At 42.9% G+C, this 23,427-nt stretch overlaps 1 protein-coding gene across 1 annotated transcript; it reads left to right on the top strand.

Moving 5' to 3' along the window:
- The first annotated feature begins 2,018 nt into the window (after window positions 1-2,018).
- Window positions 2,019-23,106, top strand: WDR86 (WD repeat domain 86). Its single transcript, XM_009821569.2, has 6 exons — window positions 2,019-2,181; window positions 4,945-5,086; window positions 6,636-7,068; window positions 15,551-15,686; window positions 20,725-20,828; window positions 22,888-23,106. The coding sequence occupies exons 1-6, from the start codon at window positions 2,019-2,021 to the stop codon at window positions 23,104-23,106; spliced, it is 1,197 nt and encodes a 398-aa protein (XP_009819871.1).
- The last annotated feature ends 321 nt before the right edge of the window (window positions 23,107-23,427 follow it).

Below are 23,427 nucleotides of genomic sequence, written 5' to 3'. Positions count from 1 at the left end.
ATTTCTTATGGGGGGGGATCCACATTGGACCCTGCTGCTGCCTTGCTGGGACCTCTTGGCTTCCCTATGTCACTTTTCTTGGCCCCGTGGATTTATCCTTTGTATGTTTAATTACACCACGGTGGGACGGGATCCTTTCAGCCCATGTTTCGCACCGCTCCCAAGGCAGCGGAGCCCCGCTTTGGAGCAGCTCCACCCCGCCACCCCACCATGTCGGAGCCCTTGGCCAGGCGGTTTGGGGCAGCACAAGGCTGAGGGCCCCACCACCAGCGCAGCCCATGGGGTACCGGTGGTGGATGAGGCGAGGGGCCGCATTGACAAGAAACAGCCCAAAAAGCTTCGGGTAGGTGCAGAGCAAGAGAGGGGGTTTGGGGCTCCCGTGGGGGGGCTCCTGAGGAGAAGTTTGGCGGCAGCTCGCCCAGGGATGGGGGCAAGAGGAGGAACAAAAGGCGCTGGCTTCCCTCAAAGCCAGTCCCCAGCTCGGCAGCACAAGCGTCGGTGGCTCCTCGGGAGTCACCGGCCTGAGAAGCCGGGGAGGAACCGCCGCTGCCTGCCGGGGAGCCCGCCAAGAGGCCGGTGCCCCCGGGGGGTGCAGCCGCGCCGCGGGGCCGGCAGGCAGCCTGAGGGGGAGAAACGTGCGGCAGGAAGCGGTGCCTCCCCCCGAGGACAAGCCTGGGGACCCCGCTGGGCGTGTGGGAGTGTTGTCGGGTTGTTTTGGTTGTAATGCCGTTATTAAAGGGTCCCCGGCCGGGAGAGACCCTCCTGCCCCTCAACGCTTCCTCCCTCACCGCCGGGTGACCGAAATGAGGTAAGGGGCGGCTTCGAGCCCCGGGGAGGCGGGCGGCGAGAGGGGTCGGGGAATGCCTCTTTCCCCTGAAAAGGGGGGCTGCTGCGGGGGGAGGCCGTCCCGGAGGGGCAGAGCGGCCGCGCACCTCCCGGGAGGACAAGGAGGGGAGCGGTAGCACCGAGGCAGCGGCGTGGGCGGGGGGAGGCCGCGGCTTCCCGCCCCGGGGAGGGGGGCTGCCGCGGTTGGAAGCAGCTCTAACATGGAGGGGGAGGTAATGGAGAGAGGGCCGGCGCTGGGGGTAGGGAACCGCCCCGAGGTGGCCTGAGGGGGGCACGGCGGCGGCGGCGGGGCGCCCGCCTCGGCCCGGCGGCGGGGGCGGAGGGGAGCCCTTCCCGCCTCCCCGCAGGGCGGAGGCGGCGGCGGGGGGGATCCCGCGCTCGGCCCGGCGCTGGCTCCGGCCCCCCCGCCCCCGGCCCCGGCGGGAGGAGGTTCCTTCTCCCCGGAGGGTGAGTGCGGGATCTCCCCGCCGGAGACGAGCCCCGCGCCTCCACCCGGGGCCGCGTCCGGGGCGGTGAGTAAGTGCCGAGGGCGGAGATGCCGGGGGGCCGTGTGGGAGGGATGGCGGCAGCCCGGGGCGGGGAGGGCTGGGGGCCGCTGAGGTGATCCCGCAGCGGCCGGGGGAGGGGGCAGGCGGCCCCTCGGGGCGTTGGGGGCCGCCTGAGGCTGGGCTTCCCTGCCTCGGAGGCGTCGCTTCTTCAGCGTGCCCCAAGTTAGCCTTGAAACTGCTTCAAGAAGCAGCAGCGTGCCGGGAGCCTCAGGAGCGGGGCACCAGGTAGCGGTACCGCCGCCGTCCAGGCTGGGTCCTCTCCAAGGGGCTGGACGTACCTCTGTGCCCATGGAGAAGGCACACTAGTGAGCGTGTGGCTGAAGGGTCGTCTTGCACGGTAGGGTTTCAGTTCCTGCGGAGAAAAAGGCGGTCAATGGCTTCAGCACACCCTGACTGAGAAAGTGATGTATCCACGAGGGAGATGAAATGATTTAACGTGTCTTCCTCTTCCTCCTTTGTGTCCCTATGCAGGAGTCTGGACTACCCTGCTGATTTTTTGGAGCTGAGGTAATGGCTGAAGTTGGTTGGTGGGAGACGGCTGGAGGCCCAGAGCACGGTCTGGGGGTTGCACAGCGCCTATGATCTGACCCGCAGCCTTTGCCTTCGCTGGGACCGACCGGCAGGATGGGCAACAGTGGCTCAGCGGTGAAGGTCTGCACAGATCACCAAGGAGGCATCAACTGGCTAAGCCTGAGCCCAGATGGGCAGCGCCTGCTCACGGGTAGTGAGGATGGCACTGCGCGGCTCTGGAGCACTGCCGACAGCCAGTGCCATGGCCACTTCCAAGGTACAATAGCTTCTTTTTGTCTAGTTTTTGAGTCTAAAGCCTGGCACGGGCCATACAGCATGTTCTGGTCTCTTTCAGTCACTGCAGCCTGCTGGGCAGCCAAAATCATGCTTGTTTTGTTTTGTGTTTTTTGAGTATTGGTTACAGTAATGTTAAGCAGAAGCTGTTTCAACCCAAAACAGGTTACCAGTGCTACTGAATGCATGGATCCTTTTATCTCAGGGTGTGGAACATAGCAGTTGTTTAACTTATGTCTCTTTCTGGAAGCCCTCTGTTTTACACTCTGATGAAATCTGGACTTTTTGTTATTCTCGCTCTTTTTTTTTTTTTTTTTTTTTGGTGTCCTTTTAATCATCTCATTTTCCAGACAATCTTTATTTAGAACCTCTTGACCCAGAAGTCTGGAAAGAAACCTTACTAAATAGGCTGTTTTTCCCCCCACATTTGACACGCAGAAATGTTAATCGCTGGGCTTTTTAATTTTAAATTGATTTTGCATTTTAAACAAAATTTATTATCCTTAGACTAGCATCTCAATAATTAAAAAGAAAATAAAAACGTCTGTAGAAAGTACAGTTATGCAGCAGTCAGATGTGGACTAAAGATGTTTGTATTCTCACTTACTCATGTTCTTTTCTCTTAACACGGGGAAAAAAAAGCTCTTAAATTTGGAATTTCTGATCCTTTTTTCTTCCAAAGAAGAAATCACGTTGCTGTGATTTTTTTTTTTGCTGTTGTTTGTTTTCTTGCTTGTTTTTAACTATGGAGTATTGTCTTTTTTCCCCACATCCTGCCATGGTTCTAGCTTCTGGAAAACTCACTGCATTTGCTTTAGGCTTAGAAATCCCTTTAAACCACCAATTACCTTTTAACTAGAAAGAGAAATACATTGGCTAATATTCAGAATCTGGCCTATGTACTGCTAGCATTTGGGGTAAACTCTAAAGAAGATTGGCTAGATGGTTTGTGAACTGTCAGTCAGATAATTGTATGTATTTTATGTTTACACACGCACACAGTTGTGTAAATTTGTATCATACGAGCTATAATTACTGATAAACCTGTATCTATAACACAGGTTCAAGCTTCCACCACAGCACAACCAACAGACTTCTGTCGTGGCTGCTTTTGACCAGACCAGCACCAGACCTTGTCTGCCACAGGGAGTTTTGGCATCCTTTGCGTGGCTCAAGTATTCTTGCTGGTTAAAATCTGACTGACAGACTTTGGTGCAGTAACCAAGACGCTTTTTTGATCTTCTGAGAACAGGATTACATGATGCTGTGAGAAAAATGCTGGTGGTTGAAACTGGTCCCATTTAAGTTGCTTTGCAAAAAGTTTTCATAAAAATGTGAGGATGGGTATAGTTTTGCTTATAGCCCTGGTGATCTGTTTAATTTTTGACATCTGGTGTATTTGCTTAAGAGGAAACAAGATGTGTGTTTGTAATATGGATTCTGGTTCACTTTTGAACTACAGCAAGGCTTTTGAACTACAGGAGTTGTAATAAAATCTGCTTTTTGCTGTCAGTGAAACGAAGTGTTTTACTGGGCAGTCTGCTTTCCCTCAGTTTTTTTACCATCTCTTTATTCTACGACATGATTCTGTTTTTCTAATATCTTTGTCTGTCCATCTGTCTCTCTTTAATCACATTTGTCCTTCTTATATTTTTTCTTTTCTCCTCAAAGAACAGGGTTATTTAAATCACATTAGGGCCCACCAGCTTTAACCAAAATCTGGGGCTCTTTTGTGATAGCTGCTTAACAGTTCTGATCTTGAAAGCTTACAGTCTAAATAATTAAAACAAAAGAGTGCAAGATAATACTATCCCAACGATTAGATAGGTGACAGCGATTTCACACAAGAGATCTTGGACAAAGCTGGGACTTGAATCCTAAGGTGATTTTTAAATAGGGTGCATTTAATGATACAATAGAGAAATTACACATCTTGCTAAGCAACAACAAAAGCTTAAGGTTGTAATATTGATTCCTCTTTGCTATCATTACCCTGTTTTTCAGCATGAAATTTTTAGAGTAGCAGTTGTGTCTATTTTTCTGTAACTGTAGAATCCCAACATACTGTGAATACTGTATAAATAATTGTGCTCTTATTCATTCTTTCTGTGTCATTTCGTTAAAGGTATACTGATATTTTCAAAATTGTGGGGTTTATTCATGTTATTAGTCATAATGGGGGAAGTATTGGCTGACTTTTCACCAGTTACGTTTTTTTGTTTGTTTCATTCTGCTTGGACAATGAAACTAAACTTGCTGGTAAGTCTCATGTTGCTTCCTTTTTTCATAGTTTCATGCTTTAATTTAGGGCTGTTTGTGTCCTGACAATCAATGGTCTGGGTTGAAACGCAGCCTTTTTTTCCTGACTTCAGAAGAAGCAAGCAAAAGCATTTCTTTATTAAAAAAAATAAGCCAATTTTTACTGGTTTTAAACTTCAGTAGTCTGAGTTTTACTATACTGATACTAATTTAGCTCATGTACTGTTTGATCTGCCTGATTGGTAGAACTGTACTGTTTTACTCTTTCACTTAATCCTTGTATCAATGAAGCAGAGTTTTCTGCTGTTAATTAGAAATGTTGTGTTTTATACATATCCTTAAATGTGAAGAATACGGTGTTGCATTTGAAACTAGAGTTTCAGTCTGTTTGTTTGTTGTATTTTTCTTTTAGTTAAGGTGAAGAGCTCGACTAATCTGTCCTGCTTGCATGCACAGTGATTGAATTTATTTCCTTTGTTATTCCTAGGACATGAAAGTTACATCACCTTTTGCCACTTAGAAAATGAGGCTGCCTTCACGTGTAGCGCGGATCATACCATTCGAAAGTGGGATGTGATGACAGGTCAGTGCCTGGCCATTTACCGAGGACACACATCAATTGTTAACAGGTTGGTTCCGTGAAGTTCTTCCCTTGTGTTCCTGTAATCTATTATTGTGTATATTGTCATTTGACTGCAATTCTCCATTACTACACTAATAAAATGGGTTGTGTAAACCTTTGAGTTCAAGCTACACGTGTTCTGTGCTGTAATGATTCGTTTTCCTAGCAACGGTGCTGACACATCCATAGACGGCAGATAGGAAAGAAATGAAAGGCACACAGCAGGGGAATTGAATCCAGGGCTAGGAAAGAAATTCCAGAAGAAATTATTCAATTGATAACAGATGCTTCTGATAAATAGATTTAAAAACATCACGTCAAGCCTTTGTGTCAGTAAGAGGGATAAAGTCAGGGCTTTTTCTGGAATTACTATTCCTGTTTGTGCAAATGAAGTTTAATATTAAACTGATTGTGCGTGACTGATTGGCCTGTCAATTTAAAGTGCCTCTTTAATAGTTGGACTGGATTTAATTAATGACAAATAGAGCAGTCAAAGATTGGTATTCTTTTCTTTCTTTTTTTTTGGTGGGTGGGTGGGTTTTTTTGTTCCTTACTAAACTAAAAACACATACGATGTGTAGCTAGATTCTGTAAATAGTTAGGAAGGCTGGCTCTGTCTGTATTTTGGCACTGGCCTGATTTTTGCTTGAATCAGCAAATGGGAAATGTGTTCCCTATTCATATGACTTTGTTGCCAGTGTGAAAGGTTCCAGAGGACCAAACTCAGCTGACAGAGACAGCAGGTTATGATGTTCCCTATCACTGGTTTGGAAGTACGAATTGCAGAGATTTTTCTGTTGTTACATGTTTGTGCAGCTACTACTCATTATTTTGGAGGCCCTATAGGTTGAATTCTTGAGCTGTAATCTCTGATTCGTTCTTCAATTATGTAATAATTGGGGTGCTCTTGCTCTACTTTTTCTGAGATCCTGGGCTAAGTGAAATTAGGTGTATAGTTTTTTCCTGCAATCTCTCTATTTGAAAATGGAAAGATGATTATCTTTGCACACTATCAGTTACAGTTCAGGTTCCTGGCATGTATTTTTTTTTGTTACTTTAATTCCAAGCTATTTTCACAGGTCAGTTTATAAATAAATATTTGTAAAGAAACACTAATAAATAATTATCAAGAATGAGTTGTTTTTTAAAAAAAAAAAGAAACAAACACAAAATTCCACAACAAACTCTTAGTTAGCATATGTAACTTATGAAAAGTATATAATAGTGCTCCCGGAAAAGATTTTAGAAAACCACAAATGCCCAAAGTTACAATGCTATAGTGCTAAAATGTCTTCAACGATGTACCTGAATAAGAGGTCTCAATTTTAAAAGTAGAAACAGGGAAGTGTCTGGTGGGTTTGTTTTTTTTTTTTTTTTAGAACAACAAAAAAGTTCATAAACAATGTGTATTAAACAGGGATGCTGAGTTGGCGTTATATATGTTGTGTTCATGCTACCGTTTCTAACTTCAGTGTGCTTGGCACTGAAATTGTGACCAAAAATGGTTATGTAAAAAGAACGATACTGTTCATACACGCAAACTTTATTTTTTGCAGGATCCTGGTTGCCAAAGACTATCTCTTTAGCGGCTCCTATGACAGGACGGCCCGCTGTTGGAGTGTGGACAAGGAGAAACAAATCCAGGAATTCCGGGGCCATCGGAACTGTGTCCTGACTCTAGCTCACTATTCCTCCAGGGATGTTCTTGAAGAAGAGGAGGAGGAAGAGGAAGAGGAGGAGAAAGTGAGCAGAGATCTCCTGGTGACAGGTAGCACAGACTGCACTGTTAAGGTCTGGTGGGTGTCCAGTGGGCGCTGTTACCAGACTCTGCTGGGACACACTGGGGCTGTTTTATGCCTTATACTTGACGCACCAAACAGGGAGCTGTTTTCTGGCAGCACGGATTATACCATTCGAACATGGAATATTGTCACTGGTGAACAGTTGAAAGTGTTCAAAGAGCATCAAGGATCCGTAATTTGCCTAGAGGTAAGAACAGAGGCTTCTTCAAGAGCCATTTGAAGGGGCATCCATATCCTAACTCATCTGGGTCTCCGTTGTCTTTTCATTCATAAAGAAGCTCTTCTGAGACAGGTTATAAATGGTAAGCTTAAACATTCATGTAACAGCAACATAAAAATGCTCTGGGGTCTTGAGACAAATCCCCTTTCCATAAAACACTTTCTGGTATCCTCTTGGCTTCTGGTGGCTATCCTGGTCTAACTTCTAGCTCAGTATCTATTTAAATCCTCCTAGGTCTTGAAACTCGTAAGTGGGTTTGCTGGGAGGACTGTTCATCTGGGTAGGATTGTGTACACAGGATCGCCAGACTTGGAAGAAAAATAACCTCAGCTGTTGGTAGTGCAAGGAAACAGACACAGGGTCAGATAACTTAAAAGAATATTCAGAGTAAACCAAATACCTTCAAAAAACCCCAAAACCTAACCCAGAATTGTGGGCAAAAGATAATAGGAAAGCATAAAGCTGAAAGAAATCCTGCTTTAAAAACCACACAGACATAATTCAAGAAAAGAAAGGGAGAAAGAGATGGCCAAGACAAGAGAATGGGCAAGGAAAATGGAAAAGAGAAGTAGAGCATGGGGGAGAGAAATCAGGAAATGGTGAAGGAGAGAAGGGGAAAAATTTAATGTGACCTGAAAAACTATACCCTGTTTTTGTGTTTGCAGTATTCTGGTGAATGCAGCCAGGTTTGTTAGGGCTGCAGAGGAGAGGAGGTTAGGCAGATGGAAAAGGGGAACTATCACACAGGCACTTGTCCTGGACACTCCATTATCCACCAGAAAATGCTAATGGTATATTTAAAGAAGGTGTATTATGGTCTGTAACTTAGTTTCAGGTCAGCAAACCTTAAATGTTTTTAAATGTATGTGTCTGATGGAAGTTAATGACAATAGTTTTTTCTCACTATTCTCCTTGTTTGTCATCCATAACTGCTTTTCCTTTACAGAGGCTACAGTATGTATTTTTAATAGATGTTTACTAAATGTTGCCTTTGTTTTTAAAGAACGTAGTCACAGCTGACACTAGCAGACTAAAAACCCGGTAGTACTGAAGGAATTCTATTTTCCTTCAGTTTTAGAAAGGAAAAAACCCACACAAAATCATGTTGCTCTGGTGTAATGTTTGTCTTGCTCGAGTAAATTCTCAGTGTTAAAGCTTGTTTTTATGATATTGTGGTAATGTATTTTGAGGATGCTCAAGTAAATCTGTTGCTGTTCTTAGTGTCACACTATGTTTTGCTGTTTAAATGTAACCCTTCTCCAAGACACAGATTGGCAACAACAGAGCTTGCTTTAATTTAATTGGGTTCTTGCTGAAATTTGTTACACAAAACTGGCTTGACTCTCTCCCAGAAGCCTGGGAAATTCAATTACACTCTTTGAATGCTCAAGAATTAGCAATGCTTCTCTGCTTGTGAGCAGAGAGTTAAACAATGGTTTTAAACAAACAGAACTTCTTGTAGGGGAGAAGAAAAGCAAAACCAACACATCTATTTGGAAAACCTGAACAATTCAAAGTACACAAGACTACTGCTGCCAAGACTGCGTTGGCAACAGTCCTGGCCAAATCTTCTTCTAGCTGTGAGTAACTGGTAGCCCATCACTTCTCTCATCACCGGTTGATGTTTGAGGCTAGGAGAGTCCAGCTGAGGTACATACTGCCCCCACAGAGAGCATTTCGTTTCTTGGTTTCTAAAACTTATCCCAGCTTAAGCAGTCGCTGTACTGCTGTTGAATAGCTTTAGGCTGTCTGTCTTTCCTAATTCCTCCCTCTTCCTTACTGGGTTCAACACTAGCCCTTCTGTTCCACTTGGCTGCCTCTCAGCACAGCCCACATGGTATTTTCATTCTTTTAGAGAGGGGTCAATCACCAGAATCCATACAAAGATGTTACAACAGAAGGGAAACTTCCTGAACAGAGAGGTGTTTATTTTTTTTTAATTTTTGTTTTCTTCTCAAAAAGCTCTTGGAGCCCTTTTTTTGCCTAGGGCTTCTTAGTGACAGTGTTGCAATCTGTGGCAGTGAGTTGGGATAGTATTTTTCAAACTGTGGGTCAGGAAGGACTTGGAGGTAGTTGTGAGTTGCTCATGGTAGCCAGCAGACAGTTTTAATTGTTGACAATAGTTCATTTTCTTCAGGGCAGAAGTGCGCTGCTAATTACACCAGATTTTCACTCCCCTGTCCTGGAGAAACTGAGTTGGTACCAGCAATTAAAAGGTAGTTACCTGTTCTCTGGGTAGTATAATGCTTTTGTGTAGAGTATAAAGGGAAAAAATAAAGAATTATTTTCATTTTATTTATTCAAATAAAGATCCCTAAGGGAGGGTGACCTTTCAAAAAGTTTGAGAAATGCTCAGTGTGGTCTCTCATCCTGGACACAGATCAGGAAAAATTTGGATATTGAGACCATATTTTCCCCAACTTTAAAAAGTACTGTTATTAACAGGAATGCCCCAGGATGTTCTAAACTGCTGCAAATTAGGTCTGGACTGTTCTAGTCATCTCCCATTACTTTCCAGTAAATACCAATAGTGTCGCTGTAGCAGTGAATGGAAATTCCTGGAGCTTCTTGAAGGAGCCTTTCTGGATAGATATGCATAAAGCATACCCATGTTTTCCACCTTGCTTCCTGCAGTGCTGGTGTATGAAAAGCAGAGGGGTGATGCCACAGGTATGTTCGGATTTGGAATGTTCCTCCATTGCTCTAAGGTCCTTTAGGTGTTGCTGCCAGCTAGTGTAGATTAGAGGAGCCTGAAACCAACTCTGATCTAGCATGGCGGAACGGAAAGTGTTGGTGAGCTTTTAGCTTTCCCCTTTCCCCTGTCCTTGGTGGTCCTGGACAGTGGAGTGAAGAGGGTGAGCTGCTCAGATACTGCCCAGGGCTTGTCCTGCTGTCCTGGGGTCAGTCTGTTGAAGGTGATTTACCAGCTGAACTGACTGCGTGTGGTCTACTGTCAAAGTAGTTCTACTGCAGGTACCAGCTTATTCCAACGCCACTATTCTCCTTCCACTATCTAAATTAGACTGACAAAAGTTTTGCCAGGAGACTTTCTATGTGGAGTGGGGATCGTGTGCATGCTGGGTGCTTTGGCGGCCTTGACTACTTCACTCTCATAATCAGGCAAGGTAACTAGCAGTGAAGTAGCTAGAACCCTTCACTCTATTTCTCCTGCGGTGCATTGATAGCTTGGCAGGCAAGGGACAGCAGCTGTTTTGAGTGCTCCCTCTTCATATTAGAGCCAATGATGAGATTTTATAGGAAACAATGGGAAAGAGCAAGAGTGGACTGAGTGTAGTCACACAGCTCATGCTAGTTCTTCCACTTAAAGATTTCAAGCCTGGCTGAAGACCAGTATTTGCAATTAATAATCAAACATGCATTTTCAGTAACGTGACTGCCTGCAATAGGCTGAATAACCCTGACTTAAATATTTACTTGTGTATGTTTTTCTAAATGTCTCCAAAGTAGCTTTGCAAACCATTCACAAGGATTGCTTTGTTCTTTGCTGGTTGTTCTGAGTATCTATCAAAATTGTGCTGCCAAAAGCTGGCAGAGAGAAATGATCCAGCTTGGAATGTAGCTTGGATCCTATAGCAAACATTCTTGCAAGAAAACTCCTTTCTTGCAAAAGGACTTTTAAATGAACATGAGTGGGCAAGGTCTTGCATCTAATTTTCCTGCAAAAGAGCCTTTGTTTGGACTATTCCCTTTAGTTGCCTTTTAAATCTGACTAGAAGAAAAGAATGCTTTGAACAAAGCCATTGCTTCAACTCCATTTATACACTTAACTGTTGTGATCACGGGGGCAGATTTTTTTTTTTCTTATCACATCAGTTAAATTAAGTGCATATATTTTTTTTGTAATTCATATTTGTATTTGTTGCATAATTCATCAGAGCATGAAGATGTGAATTAGAGGAATATGAATGTGTACAACACCTGTAGAAAAGAAACATGTTTCTAGGACCATTACTTTGCACTGCAGTAAAGAAGTTGAAAAACGTTCTCTTAACAGCCAGACCAGAGAGCTCATTCTAGATGGATTCTCAGGAAAAAAAACCCGATTTCTTGCCCACAGGGAGTTCGTTAGCTTGTTAAAATGAATGTGGTTTGAATGGGATCCTGAAAGTCTAACTTGGCCAAAGGCTTACATAGTTGTAACTTGAGATTGGTCCAAGTTGGTGATTTTTAACTTAGAAGTGGCTGTGAACAGAAGACCCAGCTGGCAGATTGTAGGAATACTGACCCCCACGTGAAGAATAAGCTGGCAATGGGACATGTGGTTGCTGATGTGAACTCATCATGAAGTTTCTGGGAGCCAGTCTGAGTGTACTGACCTTCAGAAAGAGGATGTGTCCAAATCTGATTGGAGAGCCAGTTGCCTCTCCTTGGATGAGGTTTAAATTGTGTCTTATAGCACAGAATAATTGGGAGAGCAAAGTCCATTCCTATAAGGTTGAAATACTTGCTAAACAGCTCTTTTGCAGATATTTTTGGCATTCATACAGGTAGAAATTGTCTTAAGCTGCTGCATATATTCAATTCAGCCAAGCTTGTGGAGCAGTAGGGTTGCGATTGTCTTGAGACACCAACCCTACACGTGATCATTTTTTTGTTTATTTGAACTGTGGTGTGTCTAGGGGCTACAACCAAGGTCAGGGTTGCATAAAACTGGCATTTTTAATGGTGAAACCTGTAACTCCTTCAGCATTTACAACCTGTATTTTGCCACTGCTGTTACTTTGCTACTCACTGACTGAACTTTTTCATGGAATAGTATATCTCTGGTACTTTGGCCTGAGGAATAAGACAAATTTGCTCCATTCATGTGTATCAGTGTTTCATCTTGTTCAAAGTAAGGTCCCTCAGAGTAATGAGAAAAATTAACAGTCCAGAATTACAGATTTCAGTGCAGTGATTTTTTTCTTCTGTCTGGCTGAGGCTTTAGAACTGGGCATCTGACTGTCATCAGGTTTTTAATTCTTTTGAAGCTACTTGGGTTTGAAATGTCCACTCAGCTTGTTAGTATCTGAGCTGCAGATGTGTTCTGTGTTGTCTGCTCTGCTACAGGTGTCCTTGCCTTGCCATGCTTTTCCTTGTCAGGAGCTTTGTTGGGCAGTTAGCCAAAGTGAACAAAGTGCTCAAAAGCCAGCCAAGGAAAATACAGCTTTGAAAATATCACCACTTCTCCAGGCAGTTGCAGATTAGAATAGGTAACTCTTTCTACTGATCATTTTTAAACCAGGAGCTGACAGACTTGGGTATATCTGGAAACATCTATTGAATGAAATTTTGCATTTTTCCTTCTAAATCATAAGAAAACTAAATTCTTTAATAAGGATAGGACTGGGACCTAGGGAATTGGGTAAAGGTTTGGAGACTTTGGGCTAGAACAGCCCAGTAGTTATGGACCTGGGGACCTAGCCCACAAGTATTTGCTGAAAATGACTAATGTTGGATGCCTATACACAAACATGGGTGCCAGTCTTGGCAGCAGGGAGGCTTAGCTCCCACTGAAGCTGCTGCATGATCTCAAATTTTGGTGAAGAAGCCAGTATCTTTGTCCAGTTCCTGAGAGGGGACAGATCTGCTGAGCCTAACGTGTCAGCGGCGATGTTTAACCCAAGGAACAGCAACATACTGTTTTGCCCAGTAGTCTAACAGAACTGATGGATCTGGATTAAATGGCCTCTGCAGGCTGAGGAGATTTGAACATATTTGGAGAGTCCCATAACCGCTGGATAGGAGAAGCCAAGCTGGTATAAGGAGGTTAGCAAGAATCCTAGAGGGAGAGCCAGCAGAAGGTGACCTAACGAGAAATCAGTGCTTTGGGGACCTGTCTGGAAGTGGGCCGGGGAGCTGTGTTATAGTCCCTCTTTCTTGGGCTTTTTAGGTCATTTTCAATATAGTCATGACTTAAGAAAAATCGTTAGAGGAGCCAAAGACCTGTGCTGCTGGCTGACCCTGGGACCTCCACTGCTTCCATAGCAAAGCTGGCTTGTGCCCAGCCAGAGTGAGGCGTTTGCACAGCATGTTCAACCTTGGACAGTTAGAGCCAAGGCTGCTGTGACTGTGTTGTTGGGGCATAGCCACACCCTTTGGATGCAAACTCTGAAAGAAGGCTCTGCAGTAAAAATACTGATTTGACATGGGTCGGATTGGATTGGTGCCTCTGTCTGGCACTTCTCAGACAGAATCCCATCTGGTTTTCATATACTCGCTTGACCAGTTTCAGGGATACTGTGCACTGTTGCTTGTCACAACTGCCCTGAAGCCCATAATGCTTCCTGTGCGTTGTAGAAAGGGACAGTTGGAGCCTGGATCAGCCTCCCAAATCAGGGCTGCACTTTGGGATTTGGGCAGTCAAAAATTAGGATGCTATAAGTTTCAAGTCCTTTTTTGGATGGACTTCAGTTGCATTATATCATGGTTCCTCATCTATAAAGTAGGGAAGGTATTTATTTTATATTACACAGAGCGTGGGGCCTGCTTGTAAGGTGCTTTGGCTAGGGGAACACTATGTGATGATTATTATTATTATTTTGATTAAATACAGATATCTGAAGTGTTGTAGCTTAGGCTGGAGTTGTAAACCAGATCTATCTTTAGTCAAGTGAAGGAGGAGTCATCTCACCTAAATTGATATAGATGGCTACAACTGAGAAGACTGTCCTTGTCAGGGGGGAGAAATAGTGAGTTTTCAGGCGTGATTTGTTTCAGACATCTGCTTCAGGATGAAATGAATCGTGCCCTAGACTGCAGTGACTATAAGGAGACTTACCTTAGCTGTAGATATCTGCATCAATTTAGATGAGATAATGCCTGCATTACATTGCTAAAGGTAGATCTGATTTGCAACTTCAACCTGAGCTGATAGCTCTTGATGGCTTTCTCCACTAATAGCTATTTCGTGCTCTGTGTTTTAAAAATACTATGGAAGTGAGAGGCTGTGTGACAGTCAGAGCCTGTACTGGGTTTTGCTGTTGGCTGTGCTGCAGGCTTAATCTGTGGCATCTGGTAGATTGTTTAACCTGTTAGTATTGCTGTTTCCATGCATGGCTGAGAATCCTTTGCTGATGTGCTCACCTGCTTAAACTGGTGAGGGAGAGGAAGGTGCGTAGAAGTATATCATGCAGCAGCCTAGTTAGCACAGAGGCTTTGAATTCAATTAAGGTGGTTGGTGTGTCAGCCAGCTCTCCAGATCTCTGACTGGGCATCGGAAGCTTTTATGGCTTTTACGATCCTGGTGCTATAAATTACCTCAGTAAACCCACATCATTTAACACATTTTTATATCTAGCAAATTAGTAAATCTAGGCAAGTTGCAGTTTTTCTGTTTCACTTCAGCATTTATACACCCACCTAAATGTAGAAATGAAGCAGTGTAACGTAATGTACCGTTAAGGCAGAGTGGCATTTACCTGCAGGAGATTATAACTTAGTGTTATAGTCCCTCTTTCTTGGGCTTTTTAGGTCATTTTCAATATAGTCATGACTTAAGAAAAATCATTAGAGGAGCCAAAGACCTGTGCTGCTGGCTCACCCTGGGACCTCCACTGCTTCCACAGCAAAGCTGGCTTGTGCCCAGCCAGAGTGAGGCTAGTTTTACAGTCTTGCACAGGTCAGTTATTTTCTCTCTGTCTCGGTTTCCCAGCTGCAGCCCTTCCTTTTGTCATTCTCGGTCATGTCTGTGTGGAATAAAAAGCCACCTCCGCCACTAGTGAGTTCATGCGGTGTGCAGGATGACTAGTGTAATGAGGCACTGTTCTTTTGGGATAATGTTGCTCTGAACACACAGCAGAAGACAATCTGACTGAAGATGTTTAGAAACCTGTGTAAGGATAGTTAATTATTTAATCATTTCATAACAAATTCCAAAAAGACTTGTGGAAACGCAGATACAAAATGGTTTCAAGGAAGAGCTAGTGTTTCCAAATACTGACCTTGTGCAGAGTGATCATGTAAAACCCTGGTTTATGTTGTGTAGGATTTTATTTTTTATTTACTTTTTTTTGTTACTCAAAATTGTTCTGAAATTTTTGTTGTAATTAAAACTTACAATCTGATAAGAGTTCTTGTCAAATACGCTTTGCAGAAACTACACTGCAGGGTTTTTTTTGAGGCTGTATTAATGTAACTAATTATGGAAGTAAGGTTAGCGTTGTTAAGCTCACTGAAATCCTGCCTGCTTGCACCAGCAGACGGGCTAAGTTTTTCACCTTCTGAAATGTGGGAGCTCTTTTTAAGGCCCAGAAGTCAATGGGAGACGCGATCGTGAAGAATGCAAGGTTGGTTTTGCTCACCATACCTCTGTTTCAAGGTGTAGTTCTTGCTCTTTGTAACAGTCTGTTGAGTTGGAAACCGTGACTTTGTATGAGTCACTTCAGTGCAGTTCTCTCACGAACGTGCCTGAGAGACTATTGCTGATGTTTTTTTCTCTTCTCTTCAGCTAGTGAATCGGCACTTGTATTCAGGAAGTGCGGACAGGACAGTGAAGTGCTGGTTAGTAGACACTGGGGAGCGAATCCAAACATACAAGGCTCACAAACACAGCGTTAGCACTTTGAAATACCACGCTGGGATCTGTAAGTTGCCTTTCCTATGTTCAGCAGTCCCTTGTCTCCTTTTCGATGTTTGTCTTTGATCAAAGATTGTTATTAGAGAATACTATAATTTTGAAGGCTTGCAAAATTGTCACTTTTTTTCAACTCCAGCATGTTCATGTTCAGTATCAAACTTCGCTGCACTATTCCATGTGGGAAGCTTGGATCTTCCCTCCATTTTCTACCTCCCTCTTCTGGCAAATGAAGAGGCAGTTGCTTTATTTCTGTTTCCAAGGGAGGTGGCTCAAATCCTGAGCTGTCTGTGGGCTGTTTGTGTAGCTGTGGTTTAACCTCGCTAGTTAAGCCTGCTTCTGCTGCATGCTCGGGGACAGCAAGTGCTGCTGCTGGATATGCAGCCCTGTGCCTGCCTCTGCTACCTTGTAGGTACTGTGTAATGGATTGTCCTAAACCAGAAGAACATCTCAGATGCTCACTGCTTCTTTCTAACAGTTAGGCTTCCTGTTCAGACTCTGACCATCTCCTAGACTCATTTTCTGCAAGTTCTTTCCCTTTATCTGTCCTCTTTCATGTATTTGTTCCCCAAACCACCTTTCTGCAGTAGCCAAGTATTGCTTGCCTTACTAATGCTTGGGACTCGGTTCTGCTACTTTAAATGCTCCTGTTAGTAGTTGTATCTTTGCGTAACTATCCGTTGTTAATGTAACAGTATATTCTAACCATGAAACCTCCCTCCCTCTTTAAACCCCTCTCTTGGTTGGCTTTCCTTCTGCATGTTATCTATGCATTTCTGGGCTTGGGTTGCAAGACAGTGCCTCTGTTTTTATGAGCCTGAACCTATGTGTCGTCCTGGTCTTACTCTCCCACTGACGTTAGACCTGGGCCTTCATTTGCTTCCCAAACAAGTACTTCTCTCCTCCAGGGTAACCGGGATGGCAATGTCTTTCTTAAGCTAATCTAGAAATTTGCAGTGCTTTTCTGATTTTGATTTCTGTACTTCAGCTATGAAACCAACGTGTAACAACAAATGAATGGTTGCTATTTGGGCCATGATACCTCTTTTGGCAGATCATCAGTATGATGGTGATGAATGGCTGACAAATGCAAGATGGTGCACGTTAGAAGAGGGTTGTACCTGTACAGGTGGATTACAGTTTAATGGCAGTTCTCTAGCACCATGCTTGATATGGCTGACTGACTGCATTTATAACCCAGAAACTGATTTCTTAATTATGTTTGGAAACTTAACATGTAACCAAGCCCGTAGGTAGATATTGATTTTAATCAGGAAGCCTTTATTTGGTCTTCCTTTCAGCATTAGACCCACAGCACTACTTCTCTCCATTAGAATAGTTAATTGTAATTTATGGTTAATTTCAGCTCTCCTCATCTATATTGCAGAACTACCCCACTATCCTCTACCTGCAGGTTATAATTTCTGCTGATTTCAGCTTTTGCAGTTGTCTAGAAGGCTGAAATGGAAAGGGAAAGGGTATGAGCTTACGCTGTACCCTGAAGTTGTTATTGCTCAAAGATGCAGGCAGGTAGGGCACAGGAAATGAACCAGAAATTTTAATCCAGGATGAGCACTGGCAAACAAAATACTGGGTTTTTGTGTGTGTGATTGTGTGCGCACGTGCTTTTCTCCCTTTTAATTACAAAGATGATACAAAACAAAACATTGAATTCATCAGGACTACCCAAAGGCAAGATAACTGTGCTAAGCTGATGGTGGCCTGATCTAGTGAGGAATCTTGTCTGGTTGGGAGATGGAGAGGCTGTCTCCTTCATTAATGAGACCTCCAGAGCTGCATTTTCTCAGAGATGATCCTGCTTTTCATGCAACTAGTATAGACTTGACCAGACTTTCTAAAACCATTATAAAGAAAGCTGAGGCTCAAACAAAAGTTTCATTATCTGATGCCACCCCCATCAGCTCTGCAGCTTTCCCTCTCTTCCCCCTCATCCTACCACCCTGTCCCTGCCATACGCATATGTTATTTTTCCATAACATTCTTAAAATGCAGGCAATATTGCTGCATTTAGTCAGACCTGTGAAGAACATCCTGATAGTGTGATAGAAGTGTTCACAGAGTTATTTAAGATCTCTCTTTAAATTGAATGCAAAAATACTAAAAGTGTCAAACAGGGAGAATTGAATTGTTCCACTTGAAGGGTAGACAAAATGTTATAGAAAAATATTAGGGACTTGTTTGAATTTAATTTAGACATGTTTTAGTTCTTGAAAGAGGAAATTTCCCCTTAAAAATGAATTTATATATTATGATTGCTTGCATTATTGTAATACATTGTAATTCTAATTGAAACAAAACTATCACATACTGTTTGAATAAGTCATCAAAGACATGTTCACTGGATACCAAATGTTGGAGCTAGTGTAGCTTAAAATTCTAGCTGTTCACCTGGGACAGATCAGCACTGTGTGTCCATTTTCTGTCTTTCAAAAATGTGGAGAAAATACTTCAATACAAATGATGTTTGTTATGGTTTATGTCACATTTGTACCAGCCCAAGAACATGGAAAGAATCTCAGCTGAGAAGTGGTAACTTTCTGTTAGCAAGCAACAGAATTAAGTTCTATATCGGATCAGTACCCAAAGGCTCATTGCCCCAAAGAGTTTACAGTCTAAATAAGAAAATACAGTAGAAGAATGAGAGGAAAAATATATGCGTGTTTCCAAAATGGCTTTATATTGTACAGGGAGTCCTGACAGATCTGAGAACTATGCTTTAAATCATCAGAATGTGTTTCTAGTGGCTTTCCTCAGTCTGCTTGTATAATTAATAGCATGGGGAATATTAAAGCTGGTTCTCAATCTAATTTACTTAATGATATTATATTGGTTATTTCTCTCCTACAGTATGTGCACTGTCCTTTAAAATTTATTGCTGTTTATATTTTTTCATGTTGCAAAAACTCCAAGGGAACATTTAAAACGTGTTCTCCCTCCCAAGAGTCTATGAAATTTAAGTAAAAAAAAAAAAAAGAATTGTTTATGGTTTTTTGTTGTTTGTTTGTTTCACAGGTAGTATATATGAGCATATATTTAAATGCTAAATCTGGGTTAGATCAACAGCTCTCCTTTGAAACTCAGAGGTGCAAAGAAACTTCCTAAGTCTAGAGTGACAGTTCAAAAGACATAAGGGATGTCTGTCAAAAGCAAAATCCTGATAGCAATAGCTGAAGTAAACTGACAGCTGCGTAATGAGAAGAGCTCTTAATTGGTTCCTACTCTGTGCACATATGTAATAGTATTGAGTGATTTCCATTCACTGTAAAAAAAAAAAACAAAAAAAAAACAAAAAACAAAAAAAACCCCAAACAAACAAACCACCACAAACCCAAACAAACAAACAAAAACCAAAAACCAAACCACAAGAAACTGTACCTTGTTCCCTGCTTTACATCGTTGTTACTCATTGGCAGAATGGGATGCAATGCTTTTTTGGGATTGTGTTGGCAGTTGAATTTATGTTGGCCCGTATAAAATGACATCGATTTTCCACATCCAGATGTTTCTTGAAAGTGTACCCAGGAAGTACCCAGCCTCCTGCTGTTTAATATGAAGTTAAAAAGCTGATGGCAGCAGGTAGCCTGTTCTCTCGTCTCTTGTTGTAGTCCTGAATTTACTGCCATGATAATTTCTTCACCTCTCTTTAGGAATCCAGTGCCTGACTTCTCCCAAAGGATAAGGTATCTGTTACCTTCAGGCACTTCAATTTTGTAAAAAGCTTTCCTTGGTAGGGGCTTTTGCAAAGACCTGAAATACAGGGCGTAGTGAATGTATTGCTTTTTGCAGTTCTGAAATATTTATCTCTAGATAAACTTGAGGAGTTTGGATTAACTGAAGGAAAGTGAGTGTTTAGGAAGACAATTTGTAACCCTTAAAGCACACAAATGTAACTGAAGGAAAGCAAGTGTTTAGGAAGACAATTTGTAACCCTTAAAGCACACAAATGTGCTCCTTTTCGGGCATATTGCTAAGTATAAAATCTAAATATTCAACACTGCCTTACAGTTTCCGGACGCAGCAATTCTGGGGATGTGATGTGAAGATCCTGAAGTGTTGAGAAATTGTTCTTCAAACATGTTAAGACACCCTGAGGAAACCTGATGAACAGCCAGCATCCCTGGTCATGCTTAATTTACTTAACCCCTGCCCCCTTGTAGCACATGTACAATATAGCACATAGAATACAAGAGTTGTAGCCAAAACTCTCAAATAATTCTGTGCCATACTGAAATAGAGATTATAGCCTGGGCCTTGAATCACTTAACAGCTCTACTGCTTGCAAAGATCCTAAGCTACAGGATTTAGCTGAAGAAATCTACCACAGTGAAAGAATTTATAAAGCTTTGTAAAGCTGCTTGCACGTGCTACTCACCTCTGAGGACAGAAGGTTTAACTGTGGTATTTCAACAGAGACAGCCATACCTATTGATAGTAAGTGTATGGTTGAAAATGGGAGGAAAAAATGGGTATGTTTTAATGAAGCTAAGGCCAAATTCATATTAGTAGTATGAGGAGGTAATGTTGTTACTGTGGTTTGCAGCTCCACTGTACAGATGCTTCTGCTGCTTGATGCAGCAGCAGAACTGATGAAGATACAGTAGTACTCAATGGAAACCTGGAAATAACTATCATAAAACAAATGGAAGGCTTAGCAGAAATCCTTAAAACCAGACTTGAGATAAATTGCCTGCTTAGAATTATTGAGGCATGCTCAGGCAGGGAAATTTACGTGGAAAAGAAGAGCAGAAATAGGTATTTGAAGTGTGTGAAGTGAAACGCTGATGTATGTAGGAACTTCAGGCTTAGGCAGTTCAGTGTTTTGAAAAATAGGAATGAAAGCAAGCATGCTGGGGTCAGTGAAATGAAAATGATCTGAACTTGCTATAACTGAGAAGAGAACCAAGCCTAAAAATGATACGTCATGCTCCTTTGTGAACTAGTTTTAGGTACATTTTGAACTCACATGAACTGACCTTACATGGCTGCTGACATCTGGCCATGTGCTGTGTTGTGTGGTTGCATTGCAGTGTTCACAGGAAGTGGTGATGCCTGTGCAAGAGCTTTCAATTCCAAGAGTGGTGTCCTGCAGAAGATCTTTCGAGGGCATAAATTCATCATCAACTGCATCCAGGTCAGGAAGGGGTTTCTTTGCTGGGATTTCTCACTTCTGATTGCTCGCTCATTTGTTTTGTGGGAATTGGTGTGGCTAGCTGTTCTGTGTGTCTTGGGTTGGATGTTGTTCTAGGGTAAGATGAAAAGTAACGGACTTCAATATTCCTTTTGTAATTTTAGACAAACTCGATAATAATAAGGATAAGTGAAACCACAGAATGAGTCCCCAGAGACAGTCCTATGTCTGTGATTGGAGGTTTTTCAGGTCAGGTTAGACAAGCAACCATAAGAAAGGAGACGGATGTAACCGATCCATTCCCTGGCAGGGAATGGACTCCGACCTCATGAGACCCCTTCCATTACAAGACACTGATGATAAGTGTTTGCAGTGCTCTAGGCAGAAAAAAAGTTTCTGCCTTACCCAAGCAGAATAATATATACCATTATACTTCTAACCCCCCTGGGCATGGCATCTCTCAACAGTCTAGCAACTGCTTACCATCCTTTCTGATCTTAGGGAAGAGCTAGTGGTGATTTCCATGTGCTGCCCTGTATATAAACGTCTATGTAAAATATTGCCATCAGGATCTATTTTTCTGAAGGTATAAAGATGGCAAAGAAGCTCTGTATTGATGTCTGACCCATGTCATACCAGACAAATGGAAGAGTCTCTGCCACTGCCTTAAAATTTTTCTAAAAGTTAATTAAGTCCCTGAAAAGTTGCTTGCATATTGTCTAGGCTGGAGTGATACTGGCGTTTAAAAGTTAAAGGGGGAGGAATTAGTAATCTTTGGTGGCAATGCAAAGACCAGTATTGTGCAAGGAATCCTTGGGGGGAAAGTTTAAATCCTTGGATGCTTTGTGCATTTAAGAATCCACATCTCCCTGCATCAGGATCTCAGTAAAAGCTGTGTGCAGGATGAGGATTTTGATTAAAAGAACGTGAGACACTGTAAGTATTTCTGGCAGGCTGACACTTGAAAGAAAAAAAGAAGATGATAAAATTCCTTTTCGAGTTAATCACAAGCATACAGAGTTGCAAATATGGTTGTCTTTTGTATATTTTTCTAAATTAGCAAGTGGCTAGTTGGTCTTAAACTGCAAACTATTGGGTATTGACCAATTGGTTGTGCATCAGATGGTCACCTGAACGTATTATTTGGGTGATACAATCTGATACAATCACTCTGTGCAGCTCTTAAGACCAAAGCTTGGCTTTTTGTATTTTTCTTGTAACTTCATTTCCAAGTGTACAGGGCAAAAAATCCTGGGAAGAGAGAGGACTGAGAAGTGGCGACCTTACTATGATCTTAAGTGTATTAATGAGGGAGGGATGGGGGGCTGCGGCTGTGCAGTGCTTGTCTGGTGCTTCATGCTGATGTAAGCCAGACTGCCGGTGGGATGCTTGCTATCACGGCCCGCCTCTGGAGACTGTGAGCGCCCATGGCAGACAGACTGACGCAGGAAGGGGAAGATGATCAAGACTGATGGCTTACTTCTAGGGCAGGGTGAGGACATCGGAAACATTACCAACAGCAGCAAATGTTTCATTAAGGAAATGAAAGTACAGGGGGGGAATCAAGGTTAAATTACTGCAGGTTTGGAAGAACAACAGATTTTGAAGAGGAAATTGTACCTATAACTTACTGCAAAGGAAGAAGGGAAGTGAGAAGGAAAGCATTCCTGAACCCCCCCACTGTCTACTGCTGCTGAGTTTGGGGCCTTCTTAAGCTTCATCTTCAAAACCAGCAGTCTGAAACCAGCACAGAAATTCCCAGCTGCAGCCTACTCTGACATTGAGTTTAGTTCTCCATTGCTTTTCTCTAGTGGGTTTAGGTTATAAATAACTCTTGCTGTTTATATTTTATGGCTCTGTGAAGTGGCTGAGAAAGGAGTCCTGACTTGGTAATGTCTTATCCCACTTCAGCAGCTTTTGTGATAATTTATACTGGCTCTTGTAATGAGCTATCAGGCCTTAAGTGTTAGGATCAAGCTGTGTTTGCTCTGATTTTTGACAGTTTGATTGTCCTGATTCCGAGCTGTATGGTTTGGTATTAAATGTGGCCCTGTTGTTCCAGATCCACAACGAGTTGCTCTACACAGCTTCCCATGATGGCACACTAAGGATTTGGGACATCCGGGGAATATGCAAGAGAAATAAGCGGCGTTTGAAGAAGGAGAGGTCTGCCCAAGGCAGGAGCTCTCAGAAGGGAAGTCTCTCTCGTCTCTTCAACAATAAAGTTGGCTGTATGGTACAGCAAGAAAATGGGGAACATGAGGCTGTTGAACTAATGTGACTGTCCGGAACAGACTTTCCATCAGTGACCAAAGCTGAACCTTTCATTTTCTGCACCACTGTGTCCATGTAAACCAGAATTTGGCAAGAGGTGGGAAATGGTTTGCTTGAACCTCTTTTTCAGGAGCCAGGATTCTCTGTGGCTCTCACATGGACTCAAGTCAGATATTGTCGCTGCACATGACTTTCAGCTGAGCAATACTGGGGTCAGGAGGAACTGCAGTGTGGTTCAGGTGATGTACCCCTGTGTGTGTGTGTGTGTGCGTGTGTGTAATTAAGAACTTCACTTACGGCTGCTTGTTTTCAATCCCCCCTGGCACAG

This window comes from Gavia stellata, chromosome 6, assembly GCF_030936135.1.
Source record: "Gavia stellata isolate bGavSte3 chromosome 6, bGavSte3.hap2, whole genome shotgun sequence".
NCBI classification, from domain to species: domain Eukaryota; kingdom Metazoa; phylum Chordata; class Aves; order Gaviiformes; family Gaviidae; genus Gavia; species Gavia stellata.
The sequence above is the reverse complement of the archived record's forward strand: the minus strand, read 5'-3'. Positions and strand labels throughout refer to the sequence as shown.